The sequence below is a fragment of the Pimephales promelas genome, chromosome 12 (genome assembly GCF_988280905.1).
Source record: "Pimephales promelas chromosome 12, fPimPro1.hap1.1, whole genome shotgun sequence".
NCBI lineage: Eukaryota > Metazoa > Chordata > Actinopteri > Cypriniformes > Leuciscidae > Pimephales > Pimephales promelas.
This window is the reverse complement of record NC_142780.1, coordinates 22,188,067-22,201,264: the sequence shown is the minus strand read 5'-3', so window position 1 is coordinate 22,201,264 and position 13,198 is coordinate 22,188,067. Positions and strand designations below refer to the sequence as shown.

Genomic DNA, 13,198 nt, shown 5'->3' with positions numbered 1-13,198 from the left:
GGGGTGTTGTTCTGGACAGCACAGCTGTGATAAGTTGTCTGTTGAGTGGATGATTCAATGACTCACTCATAAAGATAGAGACATTTGTTTTGTTCCTGAATTACTACTGTTTTGAACAAATCTGTTGAATAACTAACGTTTCTTTTCTACTATATAGTAGGAATGTATGTGATTTCAGATTAAGCCAATCACTTGTCAATACCTTCTAGAGAAACAATGAGTAACAAAAGGGTCATTGAAAAATCACCATCACTAATGACCAGAACAAACAGTTGAACAGAACAGAAGTGTTCATATAACTGTGCTTCAGTGTGAACTCAGCTCAGTCTGGTTATTTAAACAGATCCCCAAAGCCTAACAAAGCCTAATACATTTGCAATAAAAAAAAATCAAATATGACGTCTGTAGCCTACTAAGAGAGCTCTAAAATAAGATCCTTGAGGAGGCCCGAGCTCACAGCTCATCACTGTTAAACTATCTGAGTGTGATCGACAGATACTTAACTTCACTTAACCCAGCCCACTAACTACTCCTCTGCTCTGTTTCAGTTTTACAAGAAGATTGGATTGAGTTTTAAAGGCTCGGTTTAAATGTGTCTTCTTCAAACGGCATAAAACATTACACAAATCTATCTCAAAGACTCATGGTAACTGACTCAAAGCACCTTGAGGTCCATATTAGAAGCATATGCAAATCAACCTGACTTACCGCGAAGCATGTCAAAGTTCTGATGTGTGCATTAAAGACTGTAAAACGGGCTGCACCTCTATGTGTCGTTAATGTAAATTACACCATTAACCAGATGACTATGTACGCCACAGAGAGCTGATGGAATGAAGCGTAAATCACCAGATAAGGGTTCAATCAGTGACTGACTGTAACTCTCCCCTTTTCTCTTTGTGTCTCACTTTCACTCTCTCTTTCCAAAGTGCCACTTGAAAAAGGAAGTTAATGGAAGTGCCCCACGTTGCACTGCCTCTAAAAGTTATCATCTCCGTTCACCTCCGGTTGAGTCGCCTCATTACTGAAAAATGTTTCATTTGCCCTTTTCTTCTCTTAAATTCAATTTAAAAATTACAGCCTTGTACAAGATCGAACCATCTCACTTCTCCTTTGCTTGGCGCATGATCTGTAAGGAGAAAGATTGCTGAACTTAGATGCTATGGAATGCTGGCACACCATCTAATCTTACATTATATATTCCAATCCAAACAGAATTGTTCATTTACCAAATTCAAGTGTCCATCTCTTCTGAACCCTATCCAGCATCCAATCAAAATGAAGGCTATTGTAATTAGATTATTGCCTGGTTTCACAGACAGGAATTAGTCTAATTCAATTAGATTAAGCCAATTTAAGTAACTTTTATAAACATCCCTTAGAAAAAAAAAAAACACATTACTGGTGTGCATCTTGATAAACATAAAAACGTATTTTAAAAGATGTCAGTGCAAGTTGCTTTCAGTTAAAACAGCTCAAACATGCATTTTAGACTGGGACTAATCTTAACCTTGTCTTTGAATCTGGGGGAATATTTATTATATTAAATTAGGCTATACAAATTATCTTAACATTTGAGCATGTCACAATAGATTAGGCTGATTCAGACACCATCAACCATGCTCTACAAAATGATGCAAAATGTTATTTTTGTTTGCTGCATTCATGCTATTACTGAACCCAGAATAGACCACTAGTCTGCATCTGTGCACACTGTTCCCATTAGAGAATAATAGCCTACAACAGGAACATTTAATGAAGGATTTGATAAACTACATTGTTCGGAACAGAAAACCTGGAGCTTTATGGCTGAGCTTACCAGTCAACTCAAATATTACTTATATTAAGCCAGCTTTTAGAGAAAGTAGTAAGTATGCCTTTTTTAACTTGTAAAACAAATTATGTAAAAATTATGTCTGGCCATTGAACATTGAACTGCGCTATGAATTAATCAATGTCGCCATCTGCTGGTCGTTTTATGAACAACTTCTTTTAGTAGACACGACAGCACGTAGTTCGCCATTTGGCAAAACTAGCCTTTTTAAATGAATTAATATATATTTAGTGAATAACAACATTATGAAGTATTACCTTGGGTGTTAATTAAAAGATTATGTGCTTTCCCTGTATCTGAAAGAAAACTTATTTAGCCTGTAAACCCACCCCCTCCAGTTCAAATGGCAGCACAGTTCAGCACTGTAATTGTCTACTGTCTATGGTAATTGTAGGCCCAGGTCCACTATAAGCATCTACTATATTGTTATTTTACAGAAGCTCTTCTCCTAAACCAATGTCTGATCTCTCGCAAAACTCTTAAAAGTCCATACTAGGCAGCATTTGTATTTATTATTGACAATTAAAAATGAATAACTATATGAAGTTAACCTTACACTGAGCGTTTTACAGATATTTTCAGATGCTGAAGAGATCGTCCTACTTTTTAAGACATCTGCTTTACAATGCTTGGATTACCAAATAATAATAAAAAAATGGTTTGTTATCTAACTTTTTCTAACTCAGCGGTATACCGACCAATCACGATTTGCTGTCGAAATCACGTGTTACCGGTTCACACTGACGCAGAACCTCCGCGACCGATAGTTCCTCCATGTGAATGTCGTCGCCAGTCTTATGAAAGCTAAATTGACAAGGTAAGTAAGCAGTATTTGGAGAGTGTCTCCACAACCGTATGATAAAACATGTTTATTGAACTGTAACAATGTTTACTGAAAATGTGTTGATAACGTTGACTGTTGCATAGGCTTATTGCTGCGCCTGCCCAAATCGGCAAGGTCAGAAATAGACTTCTGCCCATGACAAATAGCAGCTAGGTAATTCAGACATCGGACAGATCTTTACATGCTGTTTGCATACATGCAGTTTAATTGGAAAATTGTCGAAGCTCAAGATTATTGTGTTTAAAGCAAGAGTACTAGTAAAAATAATTCGTTAAATAAAACATTTAATTGGTCACATCCACAAAACATCACACACACACACACACATGTATACATACATACATATATATATATATATATATATATAAACATCTGACTGGTGTAATTTTTTTTTTAACACAATTTAGCTCACAATTATTACTTTTCTTAAATGTGCTGTCTGGTTGATTCTTATGTGCTCAGGTGAGATGTGGGTGCAAATGCTTTGATTGGTTGTTGAAAAGAGGAAGTTTCCTTTCCAAAATGACCACCAGGCTGCTGTGCAGATGGGCGCGATGGTTTCCTCGCTGCTCTCAGGTTGCTGTGGCCTCAGCCCGACTACAGACTTCCACAGTTCAACACGCAGAGCCGCTGTGCCCGATGTCCGTGTCTTGGATCCAACCTCCTGCGAGGCACTTCTGTCAGGGCAATGAACTGGCCAAGATGGAGGAGACGCCATTTCCATATGAATGTACAGATCTAGTCAAACTTGTTGAAAAGGCATCCACTCCACAGGAAGTGCTTCAGTTGTGGGCAGAGCAAGGCAGATCTGCCAGCGATGCTGCCAGGTGTCTGGTCCAGCTGAACCTACGGATCACGGAGAAGGGCGGCAAGGGAATTCTGCCGGACCCGCGCTTCGATCACATGCTGGAGACTGTAAACGCTCAGGTAACGATGATAAACTGAGTTGAGTCCGAGTTGCAGTTTGAATTGAAAGTCACTTGTCACTGATAAAGATGTATTGGGCTGGTGGAAGATTATCTTGTTGTTATCACACAGGTGTCCTCAGTGTGGAATGGATCTCTAGTAGCTCTTCTGCGTACGCTCACTATGCTGGGTGTCCCTTCTGATGCCCCTGTTTTCCACACCATCCAGAATGAAGTGCTTTGGAGGATCCGGCGCCTTACATACCGTCAACTGGGCTACCTGGTGGACTGGCTAGCCTTTCAGCGCAAAAAAGGGTGAGATTCACATATGCTTGACAAAGCATGATTCTCAGTCGACCATTTAAAAATAGTCAGTTGTTGAATTAACTATTTTATTAGTGGGGTAGCCTCTTTGTTTATTTAATCCGTTTTTTTTTATACATGACTAATTAAAAAAAAAAAAGACTTTCTCATTGTCCGTCATTTTGACAGGGTCATAAAAATTCTGTCATAATCTATTATTACCCATCATTTTAACTTTTAATACTTGATGGCTTTTCGTTCATAACATATACGGTAGATTATGCAGACCACACCATTCAGATTATGGTTTTCACACCATTCTTTGTAAATTCTAGAAACGGTTGTGCGTGGAAATCCCAGTAACTGAGCAGATTGTGAAATACTCAGACTGTCTGGCACCAACAACCATGCCATGCTCAAAATTGCTTAAATCACCTTTCTTTCCCATTCTGACATTCAGTTTAGAGTTAGGGAGATTGTCTTGACCAGGACCACACCCCTAAATGCATTGAAGCAACTGCCATGTGATTGGTTGATTAAATAATTTCATTAATGAAAACTTGAACAGGTGTTCCTAATAATCCTTTAGATGAGTGTATATTGTTAAATGTACCTGATTTTTCATATCAACAGAAAAGTATACAGAGATAACTGGCTTCTCTTGAGACTCCCTTGCTTCGCAGCAGTTAATAACATCCCAAAGCCTACCTGCACATTTACATGATTGATTACAACATATTTGTAACATAGAGAACAACTGTGGTTTCAAATACTTGTTTTTGACGCCGTCTTTTTTTCACCGCAGTTTTAAGGAGAAAATACTCAGCAATGGTGTAGACTGGTGAATTTGTACATGGTTTGTCTTATGCGTCAATAATCCTGCAACAAGTTTTTTTTTTTTTTTTGTAAATAACCACTTTTTTTTATACAAGTTTCTTAAGTTCTTGATGCTGTAGTTGGTAGCTGATTTGTTCTTGTAATATTGTTGCTTGTGTTACGATAGTTATGAAAACGAAGCGCTCACCACAGCCGTGCTGAAACAACTGGAGCTGCGATGGACAGAGCTAAGTGACATTTATACCATCACAGTTCTCATGACCCATGCTTTCCTCTTCTCCCCATCTCTAATGGACAAACTGGAGGACAAAGTGAGTCCACACACTTTAAAACACCTCAAGCCACCTAGCCAACCAAACATATTTGAACACTTTGCATTATATTGTCCTATGCTTATGTAGCTAACACTGATCTGTATCTTGTGCTTTCCAGGCTCTGGAGTTGGCAGAGAGCTTTAGCGCAGATGACATCCGGAAGGTGGCATTAGCACTGGCCTCTCAAAACAGGAGGGCCGTTTCTTTGTTACGGGCTCTCTCATACCACCTGAACAAAAAATCCTCCTTTGAACTGAAAACGCCGTTGCTGCTTGACATCGCGTACACTTATGGTGAGTGAGAAATTGTGATAGCTTGGGTTTTTGCCTAGACTTCCATGAATAACCTGTAAAAATCTAATTATCCTCTCATCTTCCTTTGAATAAAAGGTAAGCTGAATTTTCACCAGGCACAGGTTCTTCAGAGAATAGCGACAGAGCTATTGCCTAGGTTATCAGATCTGAGTTCCCTAGATGTCAGCCGCTGTGCCAAGTCTCTAGCTTTCCTCAAGTGGCTCCACCTGCCTCTGTTTGAAGGCTTTGCTCAGGTTAAAGACTCTATTTTTAACAAATTAGCAGCACAAATTAGATGATACTTTCCTTGAAAGCAACCTCTTTTATATTGTTTGTTTGTAATAGTCTCTCCATCGCCAGTCTCCATCTAGATACACATACTAACTTTTGTTACCCCCTCTCTGTTGTTTTTCAGCACTATGTGAGTTATAGTAAAAGCTACAGCACTCTGCAGGTCTGTAACCTTCTCATGTCTTTCGCCAAACTCAACTTCCAACTTGGCAGAGGAGAGGAGTTTTACCAAAAGGTAACTAATCAGAGTGGTAATATATTGTTATTATCCTTGAGTAACTGTAATGCACTGTATGTTTATGTATGCATGTATGTCATAGGTTTTATTGTATGGCTACAGGTACACAAAGCTCTGGAAGGTTCCTTTCAAAATTTAGAGCCCTTCCTGAAAACAGATGTGGTCTGGTCGTTGTGTGTGCTGAAGCAGGCCAATGCTGATTACATCTCCTCTGTTATGAAGCATGACTTTCAGAAGAAACTTTCAGGTGCGGAGGAATTTGTGTGCTAAAAATATTCAGAAAAGACTATACTCTTGGGGAAAACTGCTGTATTTATATTTCTTGTCTATCAATGCGATTAATATAATTTCCTGTTCTCATTTGAAACACACGGTGGCAGTATAGGAGCATTGTCCAATGTTTGTCTTTACTGTCATGATGATTGTAACCTACACTACCATTCAGAAGTTTGGAGTCAGAATGGTGTTTTTTTTTGTTTTTTGTTTTTTTTTTAAATAAATGAAGAACATTATTCAGCAAGGATGCATTAAATTGATCAAAGGTGACTAAAAAAGACTATCACTTTATATCAAAAGACTTCTGTTTCAAATAAATGCTTTCTATTCATCAAAGAATCTCAAGTGTTTATTAAGCACTAAGTTTTCAACATTGATAAGAAGTTTTTGGAGCACTAAATCAGCATAAAGTGTCTGCCAAATACATCAAACAGTTATTTTAATTTGTAATATTCCACAATATTACTGTTTATACAGTATTTTTGATCAAGAATGTGCAGCATAAATCTTTCGAAAACATTTCAAAATCTTATCAACCCCAAACTTTTGATTGGTTAGCATTTTAATAGGTGAACTAGTCCTTAAAATACACGTTTATCGAAATGTATGCGGTTAATTTTTCCATGGAACACCAAATAACAAATTGCAGAATCGTCACACACTCTTTTTTTTTTAATAGGCTATAATTATGATATTTTTCTGACTCATCCAACAGGTGGCTTTGTAGATCGGACTGAGAATTATCGGCTGAAATTGCTGCAAATCTCTGCCTTTGCTCAGCTGGAGCCTCTAGGAATCACTATTAAATCCCCAGTTGTCCTGCTGCCAGCTACCCAGGGGAAAGTGGAGAAAAACACCCCTATGCAGAGCAGCCTACACACAACCCTCCAGAGTCTGACCAACAGCCGGACACAGGCCCTCCGCACTTCTGTCAAAACTGTATACGGCTGGACAATAGGCGAGTAGCAACTGAAAGATTATAAACGTCATAGGTTTGATTTCCATTCATGAGACTATCAGAACCTCCTGATAATTGTTATATCTGTTAATCTATGTTCACCACAGATGGAGAGCTTGTGGTAGATTCAGAAAATAAACCTATTGATTTGGAGAATTTGAAAGCCCCTCATTTACTTGGAGGCGGTGGTCCTGCTGCCTTACCTGCAGGGGCACGACGGTGAGTATTCATGTGAAAGCTTTGTTCTAAGAGCACATACAGAGAGGATTTCTGATTGTGTCAATGTGCTTGTGTCTATTTGCAGAATAGCATTTGTGTCTTGGGACTTTCCTAACTTCTGCCTCAAGAGCAAGGATCTTCTGGGCCGCTTTGCCATGCAGAAGCGCCACCTACAGCTGGCTGGGTTTATAGTGGTGGAGGTGAGAGAAAAACGCAGTTAATTTGAAGTATTAAGGCCTGTTGACACCAAGAACACATCCATATTAACTGATAATATTTTATTCATAATAAGTGCCCGCTGCAATTATGTTGGAGAATTTGGAGTTTTTCTTCCTTTTCCACCTCGCTTTTAAATTGCTTATGAATGTCTGTGCAGCCGTGAGCCTTTTACTTTCGTTTGTAAAGCTTTCGAATTAACGGCAATTTGGGGGTGGCAATTGCTGGAATACTGGGTTCATAATTATTCTTTATGATTATGTTTGCAGGTTCACTATTAGCATTGGTTCATTCAAAATATAGTCAAATCTTCCACCATTGTCTTGTCAGTAAGCTGGCCTCTCGTCACGTGATAAAAGAAATCTGACTGCTGATGGTCTTCCAACATGCAAGAACAGTTTTTAAATGATACAAAAAAAGTTCTCCTTTTTATAGTGCCAGTGTTGTTAGCCTGATTAGTTCTATTCCTATTGTAATAGCTATTACATGGCAGGCAGTCCCCCTTGACTTAGGGTTATAAATAGCGGCAGTAAAGACAGAACTGCGGAAAAGGACTCAGGCTCTGTCTGCAGCATGTAGGCCAATCCTGTTAGCCTGGGGTACAGTTTAATAGAGTTGGCTGGACTTGTCTTGACTTCCAACTGAGCACAAGGCTGTCATAATGCTCCTGTCATTTGATGCGATAGCTGACACAAGCCGTTTTAAAAGGCTGGAAAAAAAACTATTCTCCATTTTCTGAGAATGATTTTGTGGTAACATACAATAGCAAACTTCACCCATTGTCTATTTTCAACTGTGTAAACTGCTTTATACATCGCCACACAAAACCATCACTTTCAAACCAAGCAGAATTCGGTCAAATTTGGGATGTCAAATGCAGCTTGAACCTGTTGCTAAATCTACGAAATTCTACATTGCATGTATTCCTATTGAAAATACTCTTATTTCGCCTATGAAAATTTGCTAAACAATTACAAATGTGGCTACAGTTTTACTTTTGAGCATATTGATTTATCACAACCCACTCCTTTTGTGTCCCCCTACAGGTGCCGTACTTTGAATGGCTGGAGTTGAAATCTGATTGGCAGAAAGTGGCTTACTTGAAAGACAAATTAGGGAAGGCAGTGGCTGAAGACATGGCTAAGTGAGCCATCAAGCCTGTCGATAACTTTAAATGCTTTGGACACAGGCAGCTTACAGACGTCAACAGGGCCAGACAATAACAGGACTTAAAGGTGAAGGAAGGGTACAGATATTGAGTATTAGATATACACACCGAGAGAGACTGTTAAAGCATCCTCAAGTTCCATTATCAACCAGAACATCAGAGTGGAATTCAAATGCGACTGGGAGCTGTGATCTATCTCTGCAGGAACAGAAAGCGAAGCCTCCAGAAAGCAGCAAATGCTCGGAAACAGAGTTGTGTATGTGCTGCCTTCCCAAAAGAAAACTGACCTAAAAGAGCTCGACATATGTTGTGAAATGAAAGTGTGTGACTGATTTGAAGGGCATAAGCAATGTTCACCACATGGGGAAACAACTCCCCATCAATTACTCTAAATTATCAGAGCGTTGTGTTAATCATCCCCATCCGAAACACAACTGGACGTTCACACTCTCTACTTCCACTTTTAATAAATACATACACCTTCTGTTTTTGATGTGGTTGCCTAGACAACACATGGGGCTTTCCTTGTTTCCAAGGAGACAGTTGTTAGGATGGAAATATTTATGGAGAAAGGGATTGAGAGTTCAGTACTTAAAGATACTTTCATTACACTTAGAAAGCACCACTCTATTATTGCTAATTAATGAAAAAGTAAAATGATACCAACTCTACTTGCCTCACCTGATAACTGTACATTAGCAAATGTGCTTGTGATTTAATTAAATATTTAAAAAAAATATGATTTTATGTAAGAATACATACATGATTACAGTTTTTGCCTTGGATATTTATTTTGGAAAGGCCACCATTGTACTGTTATTTGCGGTCACATATCATTACATATCATTCTGGTCAGTCTTAGTGGACATTTCTCTTGAAATCTTGAAAAGATTTTGTACAGAGAATGAATTTTTCCACTTAGACTTTCACCTTAAGCACCTCGGTGTTTGCAATGTGTGGCATCAATAAAACTGATCTGGAATTTTCAAGAGGCTTTGATTTTGCCCAATGTGGTTTGCTAATGTTGGCTGTCTGTCTGTAGGCATGCTGGGATGTTTTGCATAAAGAAAATAACATTGAAAGGTGAATATGGTCTTAATTTATTTCAATGATTTGTACACTGAATTGTCCATAGCTTGATTAAACAGACACAGATTTGGTTTGCTGTGGTGCTGAGCAAATGTCCTGATATGGATCAGAATATAATAAACGTGTTTTTAACAATGAGCTGACTATCAATTAACAATAAATATTGAAAGTTGTCTAATATATATATATATATATATATTTTTTTTTCAGAAATGCTGTGGCAATATCCATAGACAGTATAATAACGAAGTCAATATCGCACAAAAGAGTTTGCAAAGCGTCACAAGAGACCGTATTGACTCATTCCACGAAGGTTGACGTTTCTGTCCCCCCAAAAAAGTCCCGCCTTCAAACTTCTAACTAACCTGATAAAAGTATTTGCTTCCGAGTATCTGTAAAAAATGGTTCCGAGACGCGTGCTAATGACTAAACATGCGCATTGGCTAGTCCAGCCTGACAAATTACTTTTTTGTCATGATTTAAGTGTTTAAAAAAATGAAACAGTGGTTGTCAGAATTCATTGGTGATTTCAAACCCACTTCATACCTCTCGATAAGTAGCAGTTTCACGGGATGTTCTGCTGTCTTGCCACTCTGCCCATAGCCCATGAAGTTCCGGTAAGTTTTTTTCCCTATGTGCCAAACTGCTCAAATCTGTTCACCTGTTAAAAAAATAAAATGTCAATGGATGGACGTTATTTTAATGCCGTACGTTGTTTACAAATCACAAGATAAAATATGCATGGTGCAAAATAACACCACTACATTATGCTACCAGACAAAAACTGGTGATACAAATGTAACAAAATTTTCATGTATTTTTCATTGATATTTCTTTCTACATAAAGACATGGCATGAACTTACTTTTGTTCCAATGTCAGGTACAGTTGAACCAGTTAAAACACATTTTTAATACTGACTTAATCAACTAATTTCAAATGTTAACATATGCCGTGGCTGTCTTCAGAGCTACAAGAGTAAGCTCCAGATGCAGCAAACATGTATTCAAAGAAACAAGTAAATCCAGGCACGGACAGGCAAACAAATTTATCACATCCAAAGAGGAATAACACCAGAAAAACACTGGGGTATTTTTACACAAGGGTGATTGGCAAACAAGACACACCTGGAGACAATCAGGAACTAATCAGGGTAACTATGGTAACAAACAAGGCAGGCAAGACAAGGGAAGCAGAAATTGGACAAACAGAACAGAAAACACTTCAAAATAAGAGTCCAACAAAAGACGGGAAACGGGACTTCCACTCGGGTCTTCCACTCCGCAAGAAAATGCATGCACCTATCATGGTACGCACGCATGTGTGCTGCTCTACTACGCAGGAGTGCTGGTAGCCATGGTAGCCAGGGAGAGTGACAGTCTGCCAGCCAATCATTTATTTCGTCCCGGTTGGAAATAATGAGCTGTGTTTATTGCAGCACTGAGAGCACTACAGACACACTCGATTTGTACTTTCTTTTTCAGAGTTCTTATATTTTAATTATGTATTGGCATAGACAGTTTCAACAAATTTGGGAGAAAGTTTTTTAGAAACCTGCCTTTAATTAAGATTAAGAGATCAAATTTGGAATACTTAATTTGTAAAACTTTGAACAACAGTTTTAAATTACAAAAATATTAAACAAAATAAATTCTCTCATGACAACTCTGCAGCTACAGCATATACATTTACAGACATTGCTGTGAGCATGTAAGACATGCTGCTGCACATGAGACACACTGTAAATTTACTCCGTAACAGATCTAAACAGGTGGGGAAGAGAGAGGGTTCTGAAAGTGAACTGTAGTAACAGCAAACAATGGCAAGCATTTGAATGTTTGAGCAGCAAGCTCATTGGCTGCTGATGCAACAGCAACCAATCAGCTGTGTTATGTAGATAACGACATGATTGCTACCAATCAATTAAAGACCTATCAGCCTGCACCATTCAGAGTTTGATTCATGCCAGAACTGTAACAACATTCACAGTAAGTATTCACTCATTCACATACTCATTAATCAGTTTGCATTTTCAGTTCTTAGCTCAAACCATGTCATTTATGCCTAGCAATTACGTTATCTTTTTTTTTTTTTTTTTTTTTTAGTTATTGTTTTATTTTTTATTTTGTAAAGGCTTTTATTGCATGTTTTATGGCCAGGCAATGAGTAACATCAGTGCAAGAGAAAACAAACAAGTTTGTTTTTTTTGTTTGTTTTTTTTGGTCCTTCTGTCTTCCTTACCTTGAAGGGCAGTTTGACCCGGCTTGGGTTAGTTCAGTCAGATTACATTATGCAGGGGTGCCTCTGAAGAGCCTTGAAGAATGAAGGAAAGCTGAACTCTCTGCAGGCTATTTGGGTAGGAGATAAGTAGCTATTCTTCCTTATCATACATATCTCATTGTATTTATTCGAAATCAGGACCCATTTAAAACGTTTTGAGTCTGGCATCAAAGAACTTGACTGACCGGCACAACACTGTTTTGTGATCCTGTAATGCTTGCCAGCAAATGCAGAATCAACTCCCTATTAATGCACATGGTTTTAAAAGTGCATTTCTGAGTAAACTGTTCCATAACTTTACTAAGAAAACCTGTGACCCTTTTCTCACTGGATTTATTCAAGTTGGAGAGACATTTTTATGTATCTGTTTTTCTTCTTCAATTTCACTTTTAATATGCTTAATTGTATTGAGAGGAGTGAATCATCATTGTCTGACTGTTCCGGTAATAAAGAAAACTATTCAGTTCCCTAAAATTCCAGGCAGCAAAAGGACTGGATGAACAAAAAAGAAAGTTAGATGCAGAAAGAGAAAGAACAACTCAGGAAAGTCCCCAAGTCTTGTCAATGCTGGAACCTGCTGAATATTGGATTCCCTTTCTAAAGCATCCATGAGTTCTCCCCCACAGTTGCCGTGGAAACCTAGCTCTGTACTCTGTTGCTAAATTTACTGCAGTATCCCTTGCTCTCACTTCCATGAAGCTCAGTTTCATTGATCTAATATGTGGGTTTTATCTCTTGTTGATTTAAAACACAAAAAGGGTATTTCTACTGACATTTTAAGATACTCCAAACTGTTTTATGAATTAATTATCAATATAACACATCATCTAACACAATCTATTGTAGTTGCAATATCTCACACTAACAATCTGTCAAACTTAAACAGACATGTGTATCTGTATGGGACAAAGGATTTTCAAACTCCTGATGCTAAATCTAAAGTCAGGGAGCGAGTTGCATGTCGTACACTCCTAAAAGAGAGAGGGAAATGGAGAATGATATTCTATTGTTTCTCTGCTATAATGCAACTGCTTCTTGCTGGAAAAAAAAAGTCACTAAGAAATCGCATTATTATAAATGATTCCATACGCAAAGGCTTTCACTCCCTCTTGCAATGACTTCAAAAACTGAGTT

At 38.2% G+C, this 13,198-nt stretch overlaps 1 protein-coding gene across 1 annotated transcript; it reads left to right on the top strand.

The window, feature by feature from the left end:
- The first annotated feature begins 2,504 nt into the window (after positions 1-2,504).
- fastkd4 (FASTK mitochondrial RNA regulator 4) lies at positions 2,505-9,965 on the top strand. Its single transcript, XM_039679839.2, has 12 exons — positions 2,505-2,651; positions 3,141-3,605; positions 3,717-3,898; positions 4,890-5,034; positions 5,156-5,330; positions 5,427-5,584; positions 5,746-5,856; positions 5,962-6,106; positions 6,851-7,093; positions 7,201-7,312; positions 7,398-7,512; positions 8,575-9,965. Exons 2-12 carry the CDS (start codon positions 3,201-3,203, stop codon positions 8,674-8,676), a joined length of 1,893 nt encoding a protein of 630 aa, XP_039535773.2. The 5' UTR covers positions 2,505-2,651; positions 3,141-3,200; the 3' UTR covers positions 8,677-9,965.
- Positions 9,966-13,198: the final 3,233 nt, after the last annotated feature.

Bases quoted from the DNA above. Each gene is read 5' to 3' on its own strand.
- fastkd4 (XM_039679839.2), top strand. From the start codon at position 3,201: ATGACCACCAGGCTGCTGTGCAGATGGGCGCGATGGTTTCCTCGCTGC. The intron at 7,094-7,200 runs GCGAGTAGCAAC...TGTTCACCACAG, and splicing joins TGTATACGGCTGGACAATAG to ATGGAGAGCTTGTGGTAGAT. The intron at 7,313-7,397 runs GTGAGTATTCAT...GTCTATTTGCAG, and splicing joins TTACCTGCAGGGGCACGACG to AATAGCATTTGTGTCTTGGG.